Consider the following 27,631-nt stretch of genomic DNA (forward strand, 5'->3'; position numbering starts at 1 on the left):
AGAACGGAAGGGGGGCCTCTCCCTCCATGGCTGACCCTCCTGGGTCAGGGAGGAAATTCTGACCCCAGGTCCCCAGCAGGCTTCCGCTTCCATCCCCCTGACCAGAACTGGGTCCCGAGAGGCAGGACGTCTCCCCCCACAGAGGGGTGGTGGCCTTGCCTAAGGGGCAGAGGGTGGCCTTCCTCAGCTTCATCTGTCACATGAGGATGGAGTCGCCGAAAGGATTAGTGATATGCGGGTAAACCCAAGGATATGTGTCTCCTGGGGGACCGTCACAAAGCCCCACAAACCGGGGGGCCTGAAACCACAGAAACGGGTCCTGGCGCAGGTCAGTGGGCCGGAAGCCCAAGGCCAGGGGCCGCAGAGCCGTGGTCTCTCTGAGGGCCCCTGGCGGCGATCTCGCCCGGCTTCTCTCTGAGCCTCTGGTGTTGCCGTGTCCCTAGCGTTTGTTGGCTGGCGGACATACCGCTCCAGTCGCTGCCTCTGTCGCCACATGGCTGTTTCCTGTGCGTGTCTTCTCTCCTTATAAGGACACCAATCATATTGGCAAAGGGTCTACCCTACTCCAGTAGGTCTGTGTGGCTTGTTAGTTGCATCGATAAAGACCCTATTTTCAAATCAGGCCACGTTCACAGGTAGTAGGGGTCAGGGCTCGAATGTACCTTTTTAGGGGAACATGAGTCAACGCATAATGGTACGCCCCTCAGCATGGTCTCCAGCGTGGAATGGGTTTTCTTGAAATGATCATCGCCCTTCAAGACCCAGTGCAGGGGACCCCCTATTCCCTGACCCCCTGAGCTGCGGGGGCCTCTCTCCTTTGGGCTGCTAGTCCCATCTGCAGTATATACAGCTGACCAGGATTAAGGGCCAATCCGTCGTCATCACATCTGCGTCTAAGGTGAGGCCAGGTTATCTGCAAGGTCACGGACCCCGGAAGGCTGTTCCCTTTTCGTGGACACCCTCACAGCCTCATGCACTAAGCCCGAACGCCCAGCTCCGACACCGTGTTGTGTCCGGCACGACAGACGTGAGATGCTCAAGAAGGACTCGCGGGATGAAGACGCGGCAAAGGAGACGACGGGGCTTGTCCAGACGCGAATTTCACCAACGATGTCTGCTCTTTGACTGTTCAGCTTCTCCACCCCTAGCACAACCCCCACTGTTTTCTATGGATGAAAACACACATCTATTATTTCTAAAAATTTTTTTAGAGTTTTATTTGTTTTTTAAAGTTTATGTTTCAATTACAGTTGATGTATGATATCATATTAGTTTCAGGTATACAACATAGAGACATTTATATAACTTACAAAGTGATCACCCCAAGCAGCCTTGTACACAACTAGACAGAATTACAATAGTACCGACTGTATTTCCTAAGCTGTACCTTACATCCTTGTGACTGCTATTATAACTGGCAATTTGTGCTTCTTAACACCTTTTTCGCCCATCCCTCTGCCCCTTCCACCTGGCAACCATCAATTTGTTCTCTGTATCTGTGAGTTTGTTTCTGTTTTATTTGTTTACTTATTTTGTTCATTAGATTCCACATGTAAGTGAAATTGTATGGTAGTTGTCTTTGTCTGTCTGACGTACTTCCCTGAGCATAATACCGCCGAGGTCCGTGCACGCTGCCACGAATGGCGAGGATTCGTGGTGGCCTTACTGCCAGTAGCCAGGATGGGCAGCGTCCTAGGGGCCCAGCGGCCCAGGTACAAATGGAGTGTTGCTCAGCCGGTCACTGTCCCTGCCTTACCAGGAGGCTCTGCTCCGCGGCCTTCTCCCTGTCGGAGGAGGAGCTGCTCCGGCTGCGGCAGGACGTGCACGGCTGCTTCGCCCAGATGGACAGGAGCCTGGCGCTGCCCAGGGTCCGGGCCCGCGTGCTGCTGCAGCGGCTTCAGACGGCGCGGCGGGAGGCGGAGTTCCTGAAGTTGGACCAGGCCCGGGCTGTCCCCGAGCTGCAGGTAGGATGGCCATCTCAGTGGCCTCTTGATTCCTCTGGGGATGTAACAGAGGAGAAAGGGCGGCGGGTGAGCTGGGAGGGGAAGGAGACCAGCCCTTGCTGGGGAAGGCCAGCCTGGCGCGTGCTGTGCTGAGCAGCGGGGTGTGTTGAGCTGTGTTGTATTGTGTTCTACTCTGCTATGCTGTGCTCTGCCGTGGTATGTTATGTTATATATCACACTGTTAAGTTATACTGTGGTATGCTGTATTGTGGCGCATCACAGCATGCCAGGCTGTGTTACATTCTGTCCTTGTGTTTCTTCGGTGGGGTTGTGTCCTGGCAGCGACCCCATGGGCCGATCCCCGTTTACAGGTGGGCACACCGAGGCCCAGGGCTGGCCGCATCAGCCACTCTCGTTCATTACTTCAGCCTCGCCTCTGTCCACTCCGTCCCCAAACTCGCTCCCCGGCAGGGCCTGGGACGCTCCTCTTGCAGGTTTTCCCACGCCTGACGCCATCTTGTCATGCAGTCTCAGTGGCCAGGTCGCTCCCTGACATTTGTGAAGGGGCAGGTAGGCGTGTGCAGGCTGTGTGCACGTTGTTCTAGGAGGACCCGTGTTTCGCTCCGTGTGCACGGCGCCTCCTTGGATTGATGCGCACAACGGTAGTCAGCAGCTGTTCACCCCGCAAACGTTTCCCTGCCCACAGCACCCAGTGATGCCCAGTCACTGCCACTGTGTCCCCTGCCTTTCATAGCACCGATTGGTCGCAGGAGAGGATCTTAGTTTCTGGTTTTCGTGTTTACCGGTGGCTTTCTCCACCACTCTGTAAGCGTCACGAGGACAGGCCCTTCTGGCGCATCCCCAGCTCCACGAGGCTGATGGGTGGGGTCCCCGGTGGGCGGGTCCCCATCTCTCTGAGCGCAGAGCTCCAGCTCTGCCCCACGGAGGCCCTGGCCTTGCTTAGGCTGGAGCTGCGCCCGGACCGTGAAGTGAAGGCCCGGGAACCGAGCTTACCCCAGGAACGCGAGCTTCCTCCTGGGCTCCAGCCGGCTCCAGGGTTACAAGCGAGCGCAGGAGCTCCGCGGCTCTGGGGGCCAGGGCGGCAGGGACGTCTGGCAGTCACCTCTGTGCCCACGTTTTCTCTCACCCCCTCCAGCAACAGTCCAGGGTGAGGAAGCCGCGTGCCAAGAGTAAAAGCAAGATCGACCTTTTGAAGAAGTGCATTGAGGATAAAATTCAGCTCTTTGAGGAACCGGCCCCTGAAGACCTGGCTGAAAAGGTCAGTGCGCCTGCCTTCCTGTCATTTCTCGCTGCGCTTGGCAGGGCTGGCGGCCACCGCTTGCCGGTCCGGGGCCATGGCTGTCCGCCTCCACCAAAGGCCGTGTTCTGAGCTGTGGTCCCGCGGGTGGGACCCACCCCTCCCCCTCATGCCTTTCCACCTGCTCCTCCCGTCTGGAAGCCCCTTCCTCCACCGGCAGAGGTCGCCAGGCCGCCCTCCGGCTGCCCCCTGCTTCCGCCCCCACAGCCTGGGCGGCTGCCATCTCTGTGCCGGCCTGTCCTGAGGGGTTTGCACCGGTCACTTCTCTTCTGTCCCCGTCTTATCCGGCACACGCCCCTCGGTGCTCCCACAGTGGCCTGGCCTCCCGCCCCGCCTGTGCCCTGGCCCTTTGCCAGCTATGCTGCGTGTCCCTGCCCTGGGCACGGTGGCTGCGGGGTGCCCGCCTACCCTGTTCTTCCCTCTCTGGGGGTGTCACCCCTCCACCTTTCTTCGCCTGGGTGGAAGAACTCGGTCCTTCGCTGTCCTCAGGGGTCCCCTTTCAAGAAGCCTCCCCGGAACACCCAGCCCTTCCCACACACCCCCCACCCCAACCCCCTTTCTCACCGCCGTGCATACTGCACTGTCCCGCGTCCCGCAGGGGTTTTGAGGAGGCCCCGGGACCCCAGCCCCGAGCCGACAGGCTCTGGCCATGGCATGAGGGAGGCGGCGCCGGTCCCTGCTGTCTCTCGCTGGCCACACGTTCTAGTCGGGGAGGGTGGACAAAAAGCACCCAACCTGATAGCGCGGGATAGCGCGGCTCAGGGCACAAGTAAGATGCTGGGACAGTGACCCAGGTGGGGGTGGGCAGGAGGCGGGGCCCCCTGTGGGTAGGGGAGTCCGGCTCGGTCTCTCTGAGGAGGGGACGTGTCAGAGTTGATAGCCTGTTATTGCCACCTGGGAGCCTGCTGTCCCCCAGCACCTGGCCAAGGGCCGGCTCCCAGGAGCAGTATGTCCCGGGAACGGGTGCACTGGACCCCGTTTTAGAGCTGATGGGTTTGTTCCTCCACGTCCTTTGCATAGTTTTACTTTAATTTTTTTTAATGTGAGTGTGTTTCTCAAATGCACAAGGTGGCCAAGGCCATCGGAAGTACTCTGGGCGAGGTCTGTGGTTGCTTCCATGTATCCGGGGACCCGGGAAGGAGCACCCGTCCCCCTTGGCATAGGAAGTCGAGAAACAGGACAAAGAGGGAGGCAGGTACAGGCCACGATGCCGCCTTTCTTACTGCTCAAGGGTGTTTTCCTCCTTAGTGCCGCGTGGGAGGGACACGCCCTGGCCCCACATCTGTGCAACATGCACTGTGACAACGGTGGCCCGCCAGTCCCAGGGTCTGGTGAGGGGCACAGGTGGCAGGCGCTCTCTAACCCGGGAGCGGGCTCCAGCGAGCTCTGTGCCCAATGCCGGGGCAGTTCCGGGGACCTGCAGCTCGGGTTCCTGAGGCCTCTCCCATGTTCAACGAGCGATTGGTCGACGGACCCAGAAACCGAGGGGGCGTTTCCATGGATCCTGGCCGTGCTCTCCTGCCACTTTTGCTCCGAGCACGTGTATGTGTCTCACAAATATTCCTCGGCAACATTTTAACGTACACAAAACGGTCAGGGCCCTGTTCCCCACGCACCCTTTCTTTCCGGGACGATTGTAACGTCGGCACCTGCGTCTGGGCAGGTGTCCGCCACGTGCCGGCACCGTTGGTTATTCATCCCCCACACTGAGCCGGCCCGCACAGCTCGCTCTCCCTGTGGCTCCGCCCTCCACGCCTCCTGTTGTCACTCTGCTGTCACCTCTGCAGTGACACAGGTGGCTGCTGGCGCCTCGGTCGGGAGCGGCTCTTCCACGCCTGTCACTTCAGGAGCGACTAGAGTTTAAGCGTGAGGGTAACGCGCTCATTGTCAGGCGTCCCGACAAGAGAGAACGCAGGTGGCGCAGGTCCTGGCGCAGCGGAGACACGGCAGCGTGGCGGAAGGGACTGCGTTTTAGGAGGAGGAGGGGATCCTCTTCCTCTTCGTCCATCCAAAGACGGTGCCCTCTGTGCCTCCCTGCCCCTGTTTTGTCCCCGAGGCAGCCTCCATCACAGCCTTCCCCCTGAGGCGCCCCCCACAGGCCCCCGGACAACCCGCAGGTTCCTGAGCCTGGCGTTCGAGGCCTCCCCGTCAGCCCTCACTTACCCCTCCATCCTGCGTCCCACGTCCGCCTCGCACCTACCGACACGCTACCATGTTGTCTTCGCAGGGTTTTTGAATGTGGCAGCTTTTTTTTTTTTTTTTAACATTGTCCATTTAAAAGACTTTACCTTTCATTTTTCTTGAGCTTGTGTGTGCATCCTATCTGGACTGTCACACAAGTCCTCGTGCCTCCTAGTGACTGCATCACCCTGGGGCCGTGGCGTTGTGCCTCCGGTCCCTGCCTTCATGCCTCCGGTGTGCCCCCCGCCCCCGGACGTGGCTGCAAGAGGTGCGCAAAGCTGCTGTCTCGGGGCCGTGCGGGGGTCTTTGTCACACGTTTCTTATTTGATGAAACGCCCCCTCTGGTAGCTTCCTGGGAGGGGGCGCGTGGGTAGCAGAGAGAACGTACGGGGATGCCAGGCCGATCTACTGAGTCGGGCGAATGGGTGGAGGGAATGGATTCGCTCCTCTCCGCTCACCAAGCCCCTTGGGTGCCAGGTCCCCACGGGAGCTCGTGTCCTCATGCGGTGAATGCTGTGGTGCATGTCCCCTGGGGCGAAGAGCATGAACGTGGGAGTCACAGAGGAGAGAGTGGCAGACACGTGCAGCGTGGAGGTGTCCAAGGGGCTAACTGGAAACCAGAGACCCAAAGACAGATGGGGGATTTTCAGGAGGGCAAGGGCCTGGGGACATTGAGGTCACAGTGACGGGCTTGCCCAGTAGGCGCAGGGCGCGGGGCGCAGGGCCACGAGCAGACAGAAGGTGGAAGTCCCCTGTGTGTGGTGCCGGTGGCAGAACAGACCAGAGCGGTCCAGGCGTCCCCTCGCTGGGATCAGGGTGGGGAGGGTGTGGGGCCTGTGTCAGGAGCCTGGAAGGGTTTGCGCTGGGCAGCGGGGGGGGGGGGGTTGATTGCCTGCAGGGAGTGATCAATGGGCAATGAACTGCCAGACCCCAAGGGCCTCGGGGAGCATTTGTGAGCGAGGGGGCCCTTGTGGTCCAAAAGGGCACATTCCAGGGCTGCTTCTCTGTAAGGATCCGAGACCTTCCCCGAGGCCTGAGTGAAAGGCCGGGGCTGCCTGACCGCAATCAACAGGCTGCCGCCTGTCGGCTGCCGCTCCTCGGCTGCCGCTCCCTCCCTCCCCCTGCTCCCGCTGACCGTGCTCTGGCTCCCCGCCCCCCCGCCCCCCAGGTCCGAGGAGAGCTGCTCCGGGAGCGGCTGCAGCAGCTGGAGGCCCAGGAGGGCCGCTTGGCGGAGTCCCTCGTCTCCCTGCAGTTCCAGAAGGCGGCCCGGACGGCCAGGACGCTGCGGGCCTACACGGCCCTCCTGGGCCTCCAGGACCTGCTGCTGGAGGAGCTGCGTGTGTCGGAGACCCTGACGCGGGCAGCCTGCGCCCAGGTCCTGGAGTCGCATGGCCCTGTGAGTGTGGGGCTGCGGCGTGGGGGGTGGGGCGCGGGGCTGGGGGCGGGGCCGGGGGCGCGGGGCTGCGCCGCCCTCGCGGGCCTTCCTGGTGCCCACCTCTGGTTCTGCACCAGCCGGTGGGGCAGGGGTCGCCTGTCCTGTCTGTGCTGCAGGGTCGTGACCTCGGTGAGGTCACTTAGCTGGGAGCCCACGGCACTCTCGCAGGCTAAGGCTGCTCTATTTCATCGTCTCTAAAAGCGGGCCTTTTAATTGTAATGTTTTTTCGCATCCCTGATATGACTCGTGCACCCTCCTGGCAACAGCAAGACTGTTTCTTTCATAAAGAAACGCTGTGAAAATGACGGCGTGGCTTTCAATGAGCGGCGGTCAGGTGCCGTGAAGTGCCAGACCTACGCCAACTTCTGTAACTCCAGTTATTACCATTATTCCCACATGCTGCGGTTTTTCAAGGTGTGGGAGGTGGACTCATAAAATAAAAGCTATGGAAGTAACTACAGGTGCTGTAGAGTTTTAAAAAACTAAGAAAAGCAATGAACAATGTGAAAGCCGAAATGAAACGGAAGGTTTTCTAGAAAAATACCGATTTCCAAAATTGGCTCAAGTAGAAAAATGCCTGTGTAGGCCTATTGCTATGATTCAGTAGTAAAAAGAAAAAAACTCTTAGAACACGCACCAAAAGCCACCTAACCCTGATGGTGTTATAGGGGAGCTTCACCCACCTTCAAGGTGGAAGATTTTCCCAGTCTCATATTAAATGGTCCTTGATGTTAGGAAAATAGGGACTAAGCCTCAGCTCATTGTATGACGCTCAGACACCTTGACACCCACAGCAGGCTGGAATAGCATGAGAAAGGACAATTGCAGTTCGGCCTGACTTGTAGACATTCGTGTACAATTCACAGACAAATGTTATTCCCAGAACCCAGCCGTCTGTTAACAAAAATGACTACAACATGGGCAGGTTGAGTGTTTCCCAGGAGTACAAGGTTGGTTGAACCCTAAAACCTTCATTTGCAAAATTTACCGGATTAACAGATTCAAAGAGGAGAGAAAAGCCTCCCATGGACGTTTCAGTTTAGGCAGAGCAAGGATTTCACTGATTTCAATGGCCATCCAAGATAAATACGAGGAGGAAAACTATCCACAGCATGTACCCCAAACCTGCAGCCAGCGCCCCCCCTTCAAGGCGGGGGCGCGGAGGTGAGCCACTCCCTGGATGACAGGTACCCAGGTGAGGCCGGAGCGGGAGGGGGAGGGCAGGTCTGAGGTCATGTGTCAGGTGAGGGACGAAGGAAGACACAGGGAGCCTCTGGCTTCAGCTCAAGAGTCCTGTCCCCTTTGTAAGTGCCAGAGAAGCAGCCTCCGTTCAGCCCTGAACCGCCTGGTGCCTCTTTCACCTTGAACCCCCGCCCATTTCTGTCTGTAACTGGGTGGCACAACATTTCCGTTTCAACTTCATCGTAAAGCCCTTCTGAGTAAACACCGAAGCTCCCTGATTCCCCAGCATGCCTGGAACAGAAGAGTTAACGTGTCCTGGGTTGGAAGCCTCGGCTGACACATCCGATGGTGGTTTATTACACTGGCAGAGAAACGATGGATATGATGCCTTTTTTCCCCTCGATTTGCATTCGGAGAGAAGACAAACGCGTGGTTCTGCCCCAGATAGTAGCCGTTCATTCTGTGGAAACCGCTTTCCCATCAGGAACAGGCTTTTAGAGCTGTTAAACGTTCAAGAGAATTGAAAAAGCATGAAATGGAATGCTTTGGAAGAAATGACTCCCAAAGAAGACTGTATCAAGTGCACCTCAGCTGATGAAAGATTTAGACTGGTTTTGTGCAGTTGGAATGTGTACAAAGTCATCACGGAATCCCAGGCAGTGATGGGCAGATTTAAATGGGACTCACTCAGAACAGATAGTGGGACCCCACAGTAATCTCTCCAGCTCGTTTGCCCTCCCATTGAACTGCTGGCTGCCCACGTCCCTACATCGGAGCCGGTGCCTCCCGCCCTTCTCCCCGCCGCCCCGGCTTCCTGCCCACTTGCTGCTGGTCATCCCATCTGTTGGTTCTGCCTGAATTCCCTCAAAATGTTTTTTTTGCTGCTCAGCCTCACAGCTCTCATGAATCTAGACCTGAAAAACAAAACGCTCGTAGCAGCTCACATGATTTGCGCACTCTGTAAATCCAAGGCAGTGTGTGAAATGTGTAAACCCTTCTCCTCCCCATGATACACACACATGCGCACGCGCGCGCACACACACACTCCTCCCCGAGGATGTGTTCTCACACACACACACACACACACACACACTCCTCCCCGAGGATGTGTTTATTGATGCTAGAAAGAGGAAGGCAGGCGGGGACAGAAACATCAATGTGACCTCGGTCGCCTCCTGTATGTGCCCCTGCTGGGATCAAACCACCAACCTTTTGGCATCGGGACAATGCTCCACCCAGCTGAGCCACCCAGGGCCAGGGCCACCCCTTGGCGTTTTTCTGCACATTCCACGGATGCAGGGGCTGAGGTGGGGGAAGGTCCATCCCTTCACCAGCGTCACGCAGCAGGAAAGCAGCGCCTCCACCTTCTACCCGAGAAGCCCAGCTTCCGTTCGCACGTGAATTTCCTCCTGCCCCGTCTTTCTCTGCTACGGTCTCCCTTGCACTCTGAAGCCAGAGGGATATTTCTGAAAAATAAAAGGATCATTGGCTGCCCTATCCCCCATCTCTATATTTTAAGATCTCCCTCCCTCCCTCCCTAGGACCCTTTTTAATTCCTTGGACCTTCCGGCTGGCTCAGGGCACTTGAGACACGCCTGGCCTCCTGAGGGGCCTCCGCCCAGGCTGCTTCTCTGCACGTCTGTGCCTCCTGTCCCTCTGTAGTGGGGCCTGTGCCTAGGCACTGGGCGCACCAGCAGAACGCGCCGCTGAAAGCCTGCGGCTGGGCCGCTGCGGCGGGCGGGATGGCCGGGTCTGGAAATCTCAGCGAGTGCCAGGCCCCTGTTTATAACGTTCAAAGGCTTCCTTCTGTGGTCCTGGGGGCAAAAGCTAAGTGCCCTCCACACGGTCACCCGAGTTTAGCTCTCTGGCCGTCTCTTGTTCTGTCTTGGTTGTGGAGGGGTGTTCCTGGGCCTTCGGGGGGCTTTGAGAGGCTTTTGAGAACTTGATGTGAACTCTGGCTCCCTGCAGGAAGGCAGGCCGTTTGGTACACAGCTTAGAGGGTCAGAGGCCACCAGCCCCTCAGGCAGCCCCCACCCTCCACCCCTGAGAGACGGGCCAGCCTAGCGAGGGATGGGTCCAGACTGCCTGCACCTGCCCGTGTAAGCCGGCTGTGGGCCGAGCCTTGTACCCGGATGATCGGACTCCGGTGGCCTGAGAGTGCAGGCTGCTCCTGCTCGGTCAGCGAGAGGCAGTGCGTCCTGCTGGTTGAGGACACACGCCCTGCCCCGTGGGCCCTGGTCCGTCCTCTGGCTCCGCCCCTTAAGCAACCCGTGGCCTGGTCAATTACTGGAAGTCTCTTGGCCTCGGTTTCCTCACCTGTAAAACAGAATAAGAGTGTGTGCTCCATAGGGTTGTTGTGAGGGTGCGAAGAGATTCATGGACGCAAAGTGCCCAGAGGACCACCCGCAGTGACACCCACAGCTGCTGCGCCGGGCACAGCCTCCTCCGTGGTGGGCGCTGCGGAGACCCTCTGTCAGTGACGGGCACCGGCTGAGGGCTGGAGGCACTGCGGTGGAGACCGTGCGCAGCCCTGGAGGCGCTCACATTCCAACTGCACAAGTGGGGCGTCGCCTTAGTCAGCTCTGGCTGCTGGAAGGGCCACAGGCTCGTGGCTCCACAGCAGGCATTTCTCTTCTCCCAGGTCTGCAGGCTGGGAGCCACAGTCCAGGCCCCAAGGCGGCAGCAGATTCTGTCCTGGGGTGCCTTCTCGTTACGTCCTCATTCAGCAGGGAGAGGGCGCTCTGGCCTCTTCCTCTTCTTATAAAGACAGTGATCCCCTCCTCGCCCCCAAAGGCCCCACCTCCTAATCCCATCCCAGTGGGCGCTAGGGCTCCAACACACAGGTCTGGAGGGGACAGGAGCTTTCATTCCGTAACAGGCTTGTACATGGGCAACTGAGGAGGAGGCGTCTGTGTCTCTGAAGGCACGGAGGGAGCCCTCCCCCGAGGAAGTTCTTCTTCAGCCGAGGCTGGAAGGAAGACTCAGAGTGGGCCAGGCAAACGGCAAGGCCCTTCCGGGTGGAGGGGCAGCACGTGCGAAGGCCCGGGGCTGTGCGACCGCCATGCGGCCACGGCGCCGTGTTTGCCAAGGCTGGACGGGGGGCCAGGCTTCTGGGGCCGCGCCGAGCGGGTCGGATCTCCCCTGCACCCACCCGCCCATGCTCACCACCCGTCCCTCTGCGCAGGAGCTCCAGGAGCTGGAGCGGAAGCTGGAGGACCGGCTGGCCCAGCAGGAGGCAGCGCAGCTGCAGCGGGCCCTGGCCAGTCGGCAGCAGTGGGCAGGGGACGGGCCCGGGCTCCTGAACGAGTCTGAGGACGCAGATCCTGAAAGGCAGGTGTCCGCTGTCCTGCGGCGCGCCCTGAGCAGGAGCCAGAGGTTACTGGAGCACCAGCAGCAGAGGTGAGCTGGGCCGATGGCACTGTGGTGTCAGTGTCCTGGGGGACGGAGGGGCAGGGGGCACATCTGGCCTCTCCCGCTCGACGGAACGAGGAGGCGCCATCCCAGAGCCCAGACGCGGCTGCTGACCGAGCGGCATGTCTTCCCTGTCCTCTTTCTAGGCTTCATTTTTTTTTTCTTTCTAATATCATGGAGGTTTTGCGGGACACTGCAAATATGTTTGCACTTTTTATTTCAAAACCATGATAGACTCTCAAGAAGCTACAGAAACGGTGCAGAGGTGGCACAGGCCCTTCCGCCGCTGACCCCAGGCAGCACCTCCCACCATCAGAGGGCGCCCTCCACGCCGGGCGTCGACCTGGCTACGGGCGCCGAGCAGGGACCACAGGCCTCCCCGAGCCTCACCCATCACGTCATGGTTTAGATCTGCTTTTGTGAAATGTGAAACAGCTGAAACCTCAATCTTTTTTTTAAAATGTCAGTTGGGTGTTTTTTTAAAAAATTGTATTTATTTTTAGGGGAGGGAAAGGAGGGAGAAAGAGAAGGGAGATACAGTGATGTGCGGTTGCCTCTCGCGCACCCCCTACTGGGGGCCTGGCCCGTAGCCCAGGCGTGTGCCCTGACTGGGAATTGAACTGGGGCCCTTGGGTTTGCAGGCTGGCACTCAATCCACTGAGCCACATCAGCCAGGGCAGAACCCGATCTTTATTTTTTAAATTAAATTAACATTAGACGATTAGCCTTTGATTAAGAGCTTTTGGAAAATGTAATTTTTAACAGCTTCCTAATTTTCTGCTGTGCTTGTAATGCTGATGTGGAAAGGCTGATCTTTGAAAACACATGCACACATTCATTGGAAGGAAATAGACCAAATTGTAATGGAGGTGATTGCGGGGCGGTGAGGTGACAGGTGATTTTAATTGGCTTGATTACACTTTTCCGTGTAAATGCAGCCTGAGTGTGTAATTCTGTTCCACTGAAGTAATTCCAGGAGGGGCTGGTCCCCGTGAGCAGAGGGACAGGCCCAGGGTGCCGACTCGCCCGAGAGCAGGGTTCAGGCTGTTTAATGCCCTGGTGTCCCCTGTGCTTCGTGGAGGGCATTGCTGATGGCCAGGCCTTTGATGCTTGCGGTCCCTGCAGAGGGCCAGGCTGTATTAACCAGCAAGGGTGCAGGGCGGGTGGTCCTGATGCCAACCTGAATGGGCCGAGGGATCGGGGAGACAGAGCCCCTCGTGTGCGCGCTGGGAAGCCTCAGGGAGACCCTCTGGGGTCCGAGCCAGGGACATCCTGTGATGATGCAACCCAAGGGCACGCGGTGGACGAGCCCCGGAGCCTGGTCTTCTTGAGCACGGCCCTGACTGCTCCTGGGCATCTTTCCGACCGATCGCCCCCAGAGCCACAGTGCAGCCTCCACGCGCCTGCCGGGGCTGCGCGCTTTGGGGGCCTTCGTCCCGCTGCCCCCGTCCCCCCAGACGCATCGCCGCAGAGCGGGCTGCGCCCTGACCTCTTCCGGCTGTCTCCTGCCGTGCGTGTAACAAAGTACAGCGTAGATTAGGTTGTGATTCTTTGTTGTGCGAATGACTAGATGCTCTCGTAGCCTCCCCCTGGTTTTATTCCCCTGTAGTCTGAGGGAGGAGCAAGAGGACAGTGCCGTGCTGGAAGACTTGCTGGAGACGCTGGAGGCGGACACCTTTGCCACCCTGTATAGCCAGGTGAGAACATGGGCTTCTGGGAGGGCAGAGCCCATTCTCTCTCTTAACCTTTTATTTTGAAATAATTCCAGCTTGGCAGGACGTTGCCACGGCTGCACAGACTTCCAGTGCCCCGCCCCTCGTTCACTCCGTTTCCCCTGTGGTTGCACCTAAAGAAACCCGATGCGCTAGCAAAGCCAGGACATCGACCTTGCTATAAAACCCATGCCATTTTGTCACAGCAAGGCTCCTATAGCCAGCGCCCCCATGAGGACATGGAACTATTCCATGAGCATGAAGATGTGCCGTGTGCCACCCCTGGTGGTTACACCCGTCCCTTCGCCCTGGTGACCGCTACTCTCTCCTCCCTCTCTAAACTGGGTCGGTTCTGGAATGGCACACACATGCAGTCACACAGGAGGGGACCCGTGGAGACTGGCTTTTTCCAGGCAGCGCAATGGCCCCAAATCCACCCAGTCCCTTCTTTTTACTGCCGCATGCTGTTTTGTGGGGTGGCCATGGCACCGTCTCCTTAACTGTCCCCGGGTTTTGGGACATTTCTGTTGTTTCCGGAGCCTGTGATGACCCCACCCCAGAGCCACACCACCCCTCGGAACATGAGCAGGAGAAGGAGACATCACTTGTTGTCACTGCTATAGGACAGAGCACGAGCCGTGGCAAGTGATCTGGGAGTAGTTGGAAGGCGCGGATGAAGGCTTTGGAAATGTCATGGGGAGCCAAGGCTGCTGACCCAATGGGTTTTTTCTGACAGCTCTGTGAATGTGGGGACATGTTTGAGACTAAGCTACTGAAATATGTATTTCCCCGGGACAGAACGTCCCAAGCCCGTTAGAACTGGCTGTTCGTCAGGGCTGGAGCACTGAGGCCTGAGGTCCCCGCCTGCTCCCCCTTAGGAGCTGCGGCTGGCCTCCTACCTGTCCAAGCTGACGACGGTGCCGGCGGGCACGCTGCGCCGCCTCCTGAGCGTGGCTCTGCCCACAGCCTCGCCGCCCGAGCTGCTGGCCGTGCTCGAGTCGGTCAGCCAGAAGCAGCCGGACCCCGCGGTGGAGAAGGACGGCGGTGGGGAGCCGGCCGACCCGGGCAGAAGGGGGTGAGTCAGCGTCCACTGCCCCGGGAGACAGCGAGATGCTGCGGGAGGAGAGACGGAGGGAGGGGCGTGGGGTCCCCACAGCACACGCCCTCCCGCATCACCACGCCACTGCCCAAGCAGCAAAGGCGGCCAGAGTCGCTATGAACCTTTTCAAGTCCTGGTGAGCCTGTGTGCTGTCGATGTGCAAAGCCATTTTATATAATAAGCATCACACTCCTTAGACTACATTTCCTGTTACTTTAGTAACAATTTAAAAGTGATAGTTTTCACAGCTACTGAAAAGCCTTCATGGGTATTATTTTCAATGGCTGCCTGACATCCCCCTGAGGGGCGTGTGCGCTGGGACCCCGGTCCTGGGCTTTTAGTGCGGGCTCCATGTTGTCCCTCAGTCGGGGCAAAGCTGCGGGGACACTTCCCTTCCGCACCCGGTGCCAGGTGTGAACTGGGTCAGCGCAGCTCCGCTTTCTAAGGAGAAGCACAGAGCGGGGGTGTGGGGGGCAGCTGCCGGTGCCACTTGAGAACAGAGTTTGTGGGGATGCACGGGAAGCCACGGCCAGGCCTGAAATGCTGAACACCAGGCGGCAAGGGCCGTGTCTCAACCAGATTCCTAGGAGGCCCTGGTGGCTGCCTGGGAGCCATGAATCTGGCAAAATGGCATGTTGCGTGGGTACGTGTGCACGCGTGTTCCTTTTCCTGAGAAAAGGGGCGCTCTCTTTTCAATGGAGTTGTAAAGGGGCCCCGACTCACAATGGAAAGAAACACCGCTGAGGGTAACGAGTCGGCCGCGGTGAGAGGAAGGGCGGGAGTATGGGAACCACAGCCACGGGGCTAGGAAGAGGGCAGGGCCAGCACAGTCAGCCGCCGGGCGTGGGCGTGGTCAGAGGGCTAAGGGTACCCGGGATCACAGGCCTGGGTGTGGGGGTGGCCTGAGGTGGGGGTGGGCGTGGCCAGGTCTGTACCTGGTGTGGTCAGAGAGCTGGGTGTGAGGGGGTTAGAGAGCAGCAGGTGAGGGCTCCGCTTCCCCCAGTGCACAGCCAGGTAGGGTCAAGCAAATGTCAGGTATCGGAGGTGACTCCGGGGCAGGAACATGCGCGGTCCCAGGGAAGCTACTTCTGCCTGAGGACCTCATTGATGGGGCCGCCCCGCTGGCCAGGGCCGTCCAGGAGGCTGGTGAGCAGGCGTGGCCGGGCTGAGGCGAGCCCTGGGAAGGGCACGCGGGGCGGCTGTCCCCAGCAGTGAGGAGCATGACCAGGCCTTTGCCTGGCCTCGTGGCTCGTGTGTCATCGTCCCTGAGGGCGGGCAGACACTACTGTTGGGTCCCAAGTGCCTTGTCACGTCGTCATTTCAGAATCTTGGGTTTCAAGCCACAGAAACTACCTAGCTCATCTAAGCAAGAAGGGTACACGAGGGACCTGTCAGGATGCCCCATCCCCGGGACAGGCAGGACTGGGGGAGCCCAGGGGCGTGCTCTCTGGGGTGCCGCCCTCAGAGGGCCAGCCTTCGCCGCCCAAGACTGAGACTCCAGGAGGGGGCAGCCCGGCCCGGCCCGGCCTGGGTGGGGCCGCGCCCACCGGTGGCTGGGCAGTGTGAGCCAGCCCGGGCAGAGTCTGAGCTGGCCCAGAGCTGGGCGCAGGCAGGATCCTTGGGCTCACTCCATCCTTCAGGGACTTGACTTGAACCCAGGGTCCTTGAACATCGGCTCACGGAGCCCATTGCTGCGTGAACATTCCATGTGCTGCCTTTGCCGGGACGTCAAGGCTCAACTCTCAGCAGCCTTCCTCTGCCGACTCATGTCCCCCATTCCTGGCTGTGGCCTCTGGCCTGGGGACCCCTTGAGGGCAGACATTGTTTCTGGACCAGGCCAGAGAAGGCGCTTGACCCACGTGCCTTGAGTGAGCGAGAGGACAAACGGCGAACGCTCCCAGCTCCTCGCGCCAGGACGGAGCCCGCGAGCGGTTTTGGACGGCAGCCCGCTGGAAGGTTCTGTTCTTCCTGAAACTGTAAGACACCCCCTTCTTGTCTCCAGGAAACACCAGGGCTGGTGGCGGGAACTAGAAAACAAACTGCGTGGGGAACTCATAAGCAAAGGATCAGAAAAGATGCGGTGGGCTCGCCAGAGGAAGGAGAGGTAATGGGGCCGCCTGCGCAGGGACACCGCGGAGGAGGGGGTCAGCCAGGCTGCCTGGGAGCCGGGATGGGAGGGACAGGGGGCTGAGAAGGGGACCGGGCCTTCCTAAAGACCACAGCCTGTCTTCCAAGTGGGCCCACTTGGGGAGCTGAAGATAAGCTTCCAGCTCTCAGCGGGAGACCGTTTGCTTATCACTGATTAGCATTGGAATTGCTGTACTTATTCTAACCAGGGGACATTTTTTTAATGGGATCATTGGAAGGCGCCTAATCCCTCACAGCTGTTCTAACTGTACCGTTGACCAAGCCCGGCTAGTTGCACGGAGCCAGAAGTGGGGATGACAAACGGGGGCAGGCGAAGAGGCCCAGGTCTGCCGCTGTACACAGTGGCCCTGGGGCTGGGACACCTCGCTTACCCCTCTGTTCCCTACACACCCCGGCCAGTGCCTTCTCCTCTCTCGAGTGTCTTACTTCCCGGCGAGCAGAGGAAAGTGGGGCAGGTGGTTGAAGGTTGCTGCAAACAGTGGGCTGGTGTTTCCAGCAGTGCCCCCGGAGAAGATTCGGAGAGAGAATGACATCCGGTGGATTCGTGATGGGCTAACACGTGACCTCCAGTGTGTGCTCGGGGACCGTTGGTGTCGGTGGGCGGCGTTGCGCCTGAGGGCTGAGGGCTGCCGCCTGCCGGAGCGCGCAGAGCCAGGGGGATGGGGCTGAGGCCGCCCTTCCCGAGTTGTCCAGGAGGGACATCTTGGGGACATGGGTAATAGGCTGCAGAACAGAATTCAGTCCCCAAGAAATTAGATCCGGATATTGAGCCCAGACCACGAAAGTGAGATGCAGGCTGTTAGAGACGTGAAGGGCTCCCCTGAGGAACGGAAGCCGATGGCCCGCGATTCCGGCGGGGGCGGGAAGGCGCTCCTGGGCCGCACTCCCAGGGCGCGTCCCTTTCTCCTCCATCAGGCGTGTGGTGCCTACCTGCTGCCGCTTTGTCACCGGGTTTCACCCGCCTGCTTTTAGCACGGGGACCGCAGGCAGCGGGTCCTGGGGGAGGGGCAGGAGCCCTGAGTGTAGCACGTGCTGATTTCCGTGGTGTGAATGCTCCCACCATGGCCAATTTCAAGTGCACAGTGTGATGCCGACAGGCTCACAAACTCCTGCGCCTGCCACGGTTGTGAGTCAGGAAGAGCCGCCCACTGCATACCACGGCCCCAGGCGTCAGCTAAGTCCAGGGGCCATCTGGGCACCAACAAGAAAACCTTTCTTTAAAAGGGTCCTTGGACCCCAGCTGCTGTGGCTCAGTGGATTGAGCACCGGCCTGCAAACCAAAGGGCCGCGGGTTCGATTCCCAGCCAGGGCACAGGCCTGAGTTGCAGGCCAGGACCCCAGCAGGGGGCGCATGAGAAGCAACCACACATGGATGTTTCTCTCCCTCCCTTCCCCTTTCTCTAAACATAAAAAAAAAAAAAAACCATAAAATCTTTTTAAAAAAAGGTACTTGATTGGGGACCTAGGGACCAAAAGGGATTCTCCTGGGGAACTCTGGCAGGACCAGGAGTGCCAGTCAGGCGCCACACATGCCCACGGGACCTTCTGTTCTTGTTTCAGCATCCTGGAGAAGACACGTCCCCCCCTCAGAGAGAGGACGACGCTCCCTGGAGAGGGGAGTTGGCCGCACCTGACCCTGGAATCCAGCGACGAACTGGTGCCTGTGCCCCTTGTAGGGGCAGAAACCATCGATCTCTTAAACACAGGCGAGAAGCTCTTTATATTCAGGAACCCAGTGGATCCGGAGGTCTCACTGCACGTTCCTCCCAGGAGAAAGAAGAACTTTCTGAACGCCAAGAAGGCCACCTGGGCCCTGGGCCTGGACTAGCCACAGGAGGCGCCAAGGAGCCTGAGAGATCTGTTTTCTCCTGCCCACCTGCGTGTGTGTTCATAACGTATGAGCTGAAAATAGAAGTCGCACGTGGAAGGCACAGACATCCCAGCGAGCCCCCTCCCCGACCTTCAAGGACCCCATTTACTCCGTTCGCATGAATTCCCCGCCGGCCCACTCTGTGCGGCTTCACAGTGTGAACACTAGGTCCCACCTCGCTGGGGGCCTGCAGGAGACCCAGTCCGTGATTCATGTCCCCACGGCATCTGGCTGTGTTATGGGCCGGGCGTCGAAGGCTCACTCTTATGTGTTGTGTTTGTTACATGTGTTTTTATCAAGGGACTTTAGAAAAATAAATGTACTTTACCCAGAGCTCTTGTCAGTGGAACTCACTTTCGCCGTCTGTGGGAACCACCTGCTGTGCGGCGCAGCTTGGGTGTCGGCCACACGCTGGGGACTCAACAGAGGCTTGCGCTCTCATTTCTGGGGCCAGAGCAGGTCTCAGTTCAGGGTGGAGTTATTTTTCCCTCTTCACAAACAGGGAACTCTGCGGCCTAAGAAGGGAGGGGGTGCGTGCGAGATCGTAAAGCCAGTAAGTAGCACAACAGGATTCCCGCCCTGCCGCCCCAGCCCTCGGCCTTCCTCCCGGGCTCGGTCCAGGGACACGGAACAGCTCTTGCCCATTTGCCAGCAATTGCACGCAGGTCCCCGCCTTTCCCAGAGCACTTTTTTTTTTAAGATTTTTTTTTTTTTATTTACTTAGAGAAAGAGGAAGGGAGGGAGAGCTACATTGATCAATTGCCGCTTACACGCCCCACCTGGGCACCTGGTCCACAACCCAGGCATGAGCCCTGTCCGGGAATCGAATCAGTGACTTTCGGTTATCAGGCCGGCGCTCAGTCCACCGAGCCACAGCAGCCAGCGCCCAGAGTGCTCTCATAGGTCCTCACCTCTGCCTCCTCACAGCAGTGACTGAGGCCGTGAGGTGCCCCGGGGGCCGGACCGGATTATGGGACCACAGGGCGATGCAGCGGGTCTTTGCTGTGGGAAGGAAGTGACTGGGGAGGACTCCACCAGCACCAGCAAAGGGAGAAGAGGGCTCCCGATGAAGCACCTGCTCCAGGCAAGTTGCTGCAAGACCCTTCCAGCAACTGGGGACCTGAACCCACGTCTCGGTCCCCATGGGTCCCCCAGCTGGGAGAGTGGCACTGCTCCGGTACTCAGCCGGGGGGCTGGGACTCGGAGGTGAGGAGCTTGCCTGTGATTACACCGCCTGGAGCGGGGAATCCTGGCCTTGAACCCAGGTCTCCCAACTTCCCATCCCTTACCTGCCGCGAGATGCCCCGTGTCCCTTGGCACCGTGAAGGCCAGGCCTTTCTGCAGTTCCCATGAGCGTGCAGGCTGCGGGACGGAGGCACCACCTCCGTCATTGCAGAGCCACTGCTGCGCACGCCGGCAGTTCGCTGTCATCATGGCGGAGCGCTGCTTGGCTGTCGGGATAGATCACACATTGTCAGTCCATCCGCCTGTGGGTGGACCTCTGGGTTGGTCCCGGTTTGGGCGGGTACCAACGCAGTGGCTGTGAGCGTTGGTGTCCAAGTCTTTGGTGGACATATGCCTTCATCTCTGAGCGAATGGCCAGATCACAGGAGAAGCGCGGGCTACACTTTGTAAACATCTGTGAGCTGTTTTCTGAAGGGCTCGGACCACGGACATGCCCGCTGGCACTGCATGTGAGTGCCAGTTCTTTCCGGTTCCTTCCAGTTCCTTCACATCTTCACCTGAAGGAGTACACTCCGCCCTTCTCATTTTAGCCATTCTAATGGGATTTCTCTTGGCAGCCTTTTATGTTCTATTTTTATATTTTTATTTTTTAATTACAGTTTACATTCCATATTATTTTTTATTGGTTTCAGGTGTACAGCGTAGTGGTTAGACAATCATATGCTTTACAAAGTATTTGCCCTGATATTCCCAGCACCCACCTGGCACCATACATAGTTACTACAATGGTACGGACTATATTCACTGCGCGGTACTTTACCCTCGTGACTGCTCTGCAGCTACCCATTTGTGCTGCTTAATCCCTCACCCTTTCACCCAGCCCCTCCCCTCTGGCCACCATTAGCTTGTTCCCTGTATCTGTGACTCTGTTTCAATTTTATTTGTTCACTTATTTAGTTCTTTAGATTCCACTTATAAGTGAAATCATGTGGTATTTGTCTTTCTCTGTCTGACTTATTTCACTTAGCATATTACCCTCTAGGTCCATCCATGCTGTTACAAATGGTTAAGATTTCATTCATTTTTTATGGTCAAGTAATATTCCATTGTCTGTTCCATATGCTTGTCTGCTGATGGGCACTTGGGTAGCTTCTGTATCTTGGCTACTGTAAATGATGCTGCAATGAATGTAGGGATACATATATTCTCTTAAAATAGTGCTTTGGGTTTCTTCGGACACACCTAGAAATGGAATCACGGGGTCATAAGACGGTTCCACTTTTAATTTTTTGAAGACCCTTCTCACGGTTTGCTACAGGCTAATGGCAGATTTAATTAGGGTTTCATGCTTCTTTTCCAGACACGTGTCTTCTTTGGTGATGCACCTGGTTAACTCTTCCAGCCATTTTTTATCGGGTGGCTTGTTCTATTTTTGAGATTTGAGAGTTTGTCATACATTCTGGGCACAAATCCTTGTCAAATATGTGGCTTTCAAATATTTTCTCTCATCCTGCATTTTGTCTTTTCACTCTTTTAACAGTGCCTTTTTATGAGCAAAAGTTAGGAATTTTGGTGAAGTTTAATTTATCAACTTTTTCTTTAATGGATTATGCTTTTGGTATGTAAGAAATCTTTACGTGACATCACAAATGATTTTTGGCCTATGATTTCTTCTAAAAGTATGTGTGTGTGTGTGTGTGTGTGTGTGTGTGTGTATGCAATGTATGTACATAGGTAAATAAACACATATTTTTATAGTTTTCCACCTATGGTCCATTTTGAGTTTTTTTGTGTATAGTGCAAGCTATGGATCAGAGTTCTTTTTTTGCATATGTACTTCCAATTATTGTTACAGCATCATTTTTTAAAGGCTATTCTTTCTTCACTAAATTGCTTTTATGCCTCAATTTAAAATCAGTTGCACAAGTACACATATGAGTCACTCGTTTCTGTACTTTCTATTCTGTTCCATTGACCTATTTGCTTATTTTGGCACCAATGATAGTTTCTTGATTACTATAGGCTTACTGTCATGGATCCAGTAATGTTAAATAAATAAATTCGTCATTTTTTCACAAGGCTGTTTTGGCTATGATACGTCCTTTGCATTTCCATACAACTTTCAGAATTACATTTCTACCAAAAAGCCTGCTGGGATTTTGATTCAGACTGTGTTGAACGTATAGGTCAGTTTAGGAGAATTTACAGCTGACCCAGATTGATCCTTCTGACCCATGAACACAGCTCTCCACTTATGTAAATTAAGTCTTTTTAATTTCTCTCAGCAATGCTTTATAGTTTTCAGTGTAATTTTGGCAGATGTATCCATGAGTATTAAATATTTTAAATACCATTGTATCACATTGCTTTTTAAAATTTCAACTTTTTTTCCATTGATAATATATAGAAACACAATTGATTTTTCTTTTTTTTTACTTGTATTCTGCAAGCTTGCTAAATTCACTCCTTAGTTTTAGTGACTTCTTATACAGTTCATCAACCTTTCTATTTAGTCAATCATGGAGTCTTTGATTAAAGACAATTTCACATCTTTTCCAACCTGGACACATTTTTTTTTTTTTACTTGCCTTATTGCACTGGCCTGCACCACCAGTCTAGTGTTTAACAGACATTGTTAGGGCAGGCATAACTGATTTCTTCCTGATTTTGTCTTTCATCACTGAGTTTGATGATAGTTATAGGTCCTTCATGGATGCCTTTTATCATGTGGAGGAATTTCCTTTCTATTCATAATTTGCTAATAGGTTTAATTAGAAATGGAGTTGGATTTTGTCAAATGCATTTATTTTCATCTATTGTGATCATATTTTTTTTCTTTTTCGTTCTTTTATAGGGTGAATTACATTGATTGTTTTATTAATATATTAAATCAATTTTGTGCTCTTCGGATAAACCCAACTTAGTCATGATGTACTATCCTTATAAAATATATTATTGATCTCTATTTACTAAAATTTTGTTAACTTTCACATCTAAGTTCATGAGGAGTATTGGGTCTATAGTTGTCTATTCTCATAATGTCTTTTCAGTTTTGGAATCAAGGTGTTGCTGATTTCATAAAACTATTTGGAAAGTACATTCTTACCTCACTTTTCTGGAAGAGTATGGAAGAATGGGAATTATTTTTTCCTTAAGTATTTGGTCAAATTTAGCAGTGAAATTTGGTGCCTGGAGTTCTCATTATTGGAAGGTTTTTCACAAAAATTCTATTTCTTTAAAGATACAGAACATATCAGGTTATCTGTTTCTTTTTGAATATGCTTTGATAGTGTATGTCTCTCAAGGAATTTTCCCATTTCATCTAAGTTGTTTAATTGATTGGCCTGAAGCTCTTCATAATGTTCCCTTATTACCCTTTTAATCTCCGTGGACTCTGGAGTGACGTCCCTTCTCTCATACCCGATCTTAATGATCTGCCTTTTTGACGTGTTTATTTATTGATTTTTTCACTCATTATCTGCCTAAAGGCTTATCCATTTTATTTATCTTTTCAAAGAACCAGCTTGCAGTCTTACTGGCTTTCTCCGCTGTTTCTTTATTTTATGCATCTCTGCTTTTATCTTCCTTATTTCCTTTATTCTGTGTACTTCAGGTTTCATTTCCTCTTTGTTTCCCCTAGTTTCTTAACGGGGAACCTGAGGTCATCCACTCGCGATCTTTCTTCTTTTCTAACATAGGACTGTAGCGCCATAAATTCAGTGACAGCTGACACCCTTCCCTCGTGGCAGCCCCCGGGTGGAGTTGATTACTTCTCGTCCTCATTTTGTAGTGTATTTTCTGCTTCTTTACATGCCTGGTGTTTCTTAATTGAACACCAGTTAGCTTGTTAGGTGCAAGATATATTTGTACTTCTTACCAACAGTCTTGAGCTTTGTTCTGGGGGGCATTTAAGCACTGGGGCATATTTCGATCCTTTTGAGTCCGGTCTTTAAGGTTGGTTACATGGGACTAGGGCAGTGCTGAGCCTATGACCGATCACACCCCATGACTGAGACAGGAGTCTTCTGGGCACCCTGCAAAGCACCCCCGACTGGCAGGGTTGTCAGGTCTGGCCACTGGGAGGCAGCTCTGCCCCCAGCCCTGCAGGGCACTGAACCCGGCTTCCTCCGCACCTTTTGAGCGGGAGGGAGGTTCTTCCCTAGGCCTCAGGTGCTGGTTGCACTGACATTGCTTTCCTGGCTGGGGGAGGGTGGCCCTTCGCAGGTCACTGGAGGTTTTTTTTTAAAAGAAAAAAAGATTTATTTTGAGACAGAGGGAAAGGGAGGGAGAAAGAGAGGGAGAGAAACATCCATGTGTGGTTGCCTCTCGCGCACCCCCTCCTGGGGACCTGGCACGTGTGCCCTGGCTGGGAATCGAACCGACGATCCTTCGGTTCGCAGGCCGGCGCTCAATCCACGGAGCCACGCCAGCCAGGGCAGGTCATGGAGTTTTGCTGCCTGTTGTGCTGTCCCCTTCAGTACCCTTCGCAGTCATCTCTGGCCACCTTGAACTCTCCGGTCTCTCATCTCCTTCCGCCAAACTCAGGGAGGCCCCGGGCCCCATGGGGTCGCCCTTCCCTGCATCAGGGCCCAGGAGCACCTCCAGGCAGGAAGTGTGGCAACTGCAGGGCTGGCCTCCTTTGTCTCCATCTCGCAGGGCGGGGTCCTTCTTTGCCTGGTGCCCATTGTTGTCAAAACTGGTGTTCTGTGCCTTTGGTCTAGGTTTTTAAATAATTCAAGTGAGAGGGTAAATCTAGTCCTTGTTGCTACATCTTGGTCATAAGCTTTAAGCTAACATAGTTTTCACTTAAAGATAATTTACTTTTCTCGTGTCAGCAAGGTCTGTATCTTTTCATACAATTAAGATTCTTTTTCTTTTTCTGTGAATTGCTCATTCATTTTTTTGGTTTATTATTCTCTAGGGTTTTTCTTTCTCTTTTGATTTTGGAAAATTCTATTGAGCTTTATATATCCGGGATAATAACTCCTTGTTAATACTGTGTTTTAAATTCCAAATATCTTACAAAGGTAACATTTGTCACTTTAATTTTTATGGTTTTTATTATACAGATGTTTTTAGGTTTGATATATAAATATTTTTCTTTATTGCTTCTAAGTTATTAAATGTATTTCTTTAAAAACAAACAGCATAAATAAGCACATTAGGTGGAAATCAAACAAATCAGATAAACTTTTTTTTAAATCCTCACCCAAGGATATATTTATTTATTTGTTTATTTATTTATAGAGAGCGAGGAAGAGAGAGACAGACAGGCAGACATCGATGTGAGAGTGAAACATCAATCTGTTGCCTCCCATAAGCACTGTGACTGGGGATCGAACCTACAACCTAGATATATGCTGGGAATCAAACACGCAACATTTTCGTGTATGGGATGACACTCCAACCAACCAAGCCTCCCGGCCGGGTGGTCAGATAAACTCTTTAAGCGTCCCTTGGGTGGGAGACACTAGATTCTGATGTAATAGACAGACTGTCAGCCTGCAGATTTTTTTTAGAGAACAGTATCCTTAAGATACATCTGCATTGAAGATTTGCATGCATCTGTGTTAGAAATCAGTGGCCAAAGTTGAGTAAGGTAGACTTCTGGATGCAGAAGCCAGTAGTTCAGTTCCTCCTTCTAAAGCCCTGGCTACAGGAGAATGGCCCCTGGGAGGAAGTTCCAAGCGCAGGAGCCCAGGGAGAAAGGCTCACACTCAGTCTCAACAGAGGAACAGGCTGGGGCGGTGCTGGCACGTGTGCAGCGCCTCCTACGGGTCAGGCTTTGCAGGGAAGTATGTGGTTGCAGAGAGAAAGGCAGCAGTGGATATCGGCCTGTTCGTCCGGCTAGTCTTTGGAGTGCTCATCCCAAATTTGGAAAATTTCCCTCCTGATGTTCCCTGCCTTCCTGACCCAGAAGTCAGGGACTCACTTCCCAGCTTCCCTTGCAAAACAGGCCAGGCGTGTGACTCAGACTTCACTGATGAGAAACCTTGGTTTGCGAGAGACCTGGTCAGAGGAGCGAGCACATGGGAAGCCCGCCTCCCGGTGAGGGTTGCACCCGGGGCTGCGTGCGGAGAGGCGCAGGCGGGCCAGTTCCCCGTCCAGCCTGCGGGCAGCCTTGGGAGCTAGGGCAGCAGAGCTGGGTGGGAGCGACCAGCAATGAGCTTCGCTGGAGGTGACCAGCAGAGCATTTGGACATGGTTCCTGGATCTTGTAGCCATGAAATCCGACCCTTGGGCCCTTTGGGGGTCTGGGAGGCCCCGAACATCTTTTAATTAGTGCTGGCAAACCTCTGACGATTGCCCACTATTATCTAAGGCTGGACCGTAAGGAGGCACGTTTGAAAGTTGCAGCTCCTTCACAGCTGACAAAAAAAAGAGAGAGATAAGAAAAAATCCTTTGTTTTCCTGAGAGAATAGAGATGAGAGAAAGTAAAGCCACCAGGCGTCCCTTTGTTCACTGAAACAGGAATTGAGCGTTTTCTGTGTGCGAGACGCCGAGCTGCATCGGACGTGACAGATTGCGGGAGACGCAGAGGAGAGCCAGGCTCGCAGGACGCTTCGGCCAGCGGGGCGCGGTTCCCGCAGCAGAGGCCCCTGCCACTCAGCGCAGACGTGTCTCCAGCGAACAGAATCCTGCTGGCTGCGTGGGTGGGGTGTTTGAAGTTACCTAACAGGAAGCCCAAAGGTGCTAATTTGATAAATCAGCAAGAGGTTATTTCCCACCGCGCCCCTCCCCCACCCCCAGCAAGCTCACAGGACATTTGTCAGTACCGAATGACAATATTCTATGGGAGAAAAACCCTCGGAAGTAACCGTTAACACTTCATTTCCCATTGCTATGTATTAGGTTCTCTTGGGAAAGACTTTAAACATTGATGGGTCAGCCTCTCCTCTTTAGAGGGTGTCTCACAGTTTTCAAAGCATATTCGTGCATTCATTCACGCATGCGTTCATTCATTCAGCCAGTAGTTCAGGGAACATCTTCTGCGTGCCAGGCACTGTTCTAGAAGCAGTGAACACTGCTTGCAAATTCCTGTGTTCTGTGGAATTAACACTCCCGTAGCCTACTCTCGCAGCGTGGCACAACAGCTCTTAAATATGTCATTTTCACACCCAAAACTTCAGGTCCTGCCCCAGTTCTCCTCCACAAGGCTGCCAGATTGAGCCTTTCAGAAATGCACACCGCCCCTTGCTTCCTGCCCTCCAAGGGCTCCCCATGCTGCCGAGAACGAGGCCCGGACTCCTCCCCGTGGCCTGCGAGGCCTTGGCGGGCCTGGCTTCTCCCCGAGCCCATCTCCTTCTCTGCCTCCTCTGCTCTGCCTCATTCAGCCACCTTTGTCTCCCCGCTGTCCTTCCAGCGTGCCAAGCTGGGTCGCCGTGGGACCTGGGCACCCCTGTCCCTGAACGCCCTGCTCTGCGTAGATTTCCGGGCGCACACGCGGGGTTCAGCTCGGAGAGGACTTCCCACCCATCCCTCTTCCCCGCTACCTGTTCTCTCTTGCGCACGGTGCTGTCCGTCACTAGCAATGGCAGTGCACTCGGCTGAGGTCAGTGGTGGGGATGGGAACGGCCGTCTTCCCACGCCTGGCCTGTTCTGCCTCGCCACGGCCGGGCCGGACGCAAGCTACCTCATCTCTGAGCCTCTGAAGGTGTCAGTCAGGCCACGTGCTTCCTCTGCTCAGAGCCTTCTGAGGGCTTCCGGGCACAGACGGACGCAGAGGGGGCCCCTCTCTGTGCCCTGGAGAGCCGTACTGTGCGGACCATTGCTCGCCTGCCCCCTCTCCGCCTGCCCCGCCGTGGCTACACTCCAGCCCCTCTGGACAGATGCGGGGCCGGCCGAAGCAGGCCCGGCCTTCGGCCAGCGGGCCCCATCCGGGAGCCGGGCCCTGCCCCTCCTCAGCCCTGGTGCGTGGCACAGACACCCCGCAGGGAAGTGCCAGTTCCCTGGGGCTTCCCGCAGTCCGGGCTGCACGGTGGGGTTCACACTGTGTGCCCAGGGACAACTCCCCGCTTTGGTCAGACTCTCCCAGAAGCAGAGCCTGGGGCAGGGATGTGGGCACAGGTTTATTAGGAAAGGGCTCCTGGGAAGCCCTGGTGAGGGGAGCGGGGAGAGGTTGGGACTCAGGTCAAACCCAGCCTCAG

General features: G+C 55.3%; 1 protein-coding gene across 1 annotated transcript in view; it reads left to right on the forward strand.

Moving 5' to 3' along the window:
* EVC2 (EvC ciliary complex subunit 2) overlaps positions 1–18,433 on the forward strand; it is a 66,416-nt gene extending 47,983 nt beyond the window's left edge. Inside the window, exons 13-20 of the mRNA XM_054582230.1 lie at positions 1,760–1,964; positions 3,100–3,222; positions 6,611–6,838; positions 11,244–11,458; positions 13,080–13,167; positions 14,061–14,257; positions 16,284–16,385; positions 17,990–18,433. Of these exons, the coding sequence (XP_054438205.1) occupies positions 1,760–1,964; positions 3,100–3,222; positions 6,611–6,838; positions 11,244–11,458; positions 13,080–13,167; positions 14,061–14,257; positions 16,284–16,385; positions 17,990–18,257 (1,426 nt within the window). The 3' untranslated portion in view covers positions 18,258–18,433. The remainder of the gene's footprint in view (positions 1–1,759; positions 1,965–3,099; positions 3,223–6,610; positions 6,839–11,243; positions 11,459–13,079; positions 13,168–14,060; positions 14,258–16,283; positions 16,386–17,989) is intronic.
* Positions 18,434–27,631: the final 9,198 nt, after the last annotated feature.

This window comes from Pteronotus mesoamericanus, unplaced genomic scaffold, assembly GCF_021234165.1.
Source record: "Pteronotus mesoamericanus isolate MK-2021 breed Mesoamerican mustached bat unplaced genomic scaffold, CSHL_Meso_final contig_68, whole genome shotgun sequence".
Lineage (NCBI taxonomy): Eukaryota > Metazoa > Chordata > Mammalia > Chiroptera > Mormoopidae > Pteronotus > Pteronotus mesoamericanus.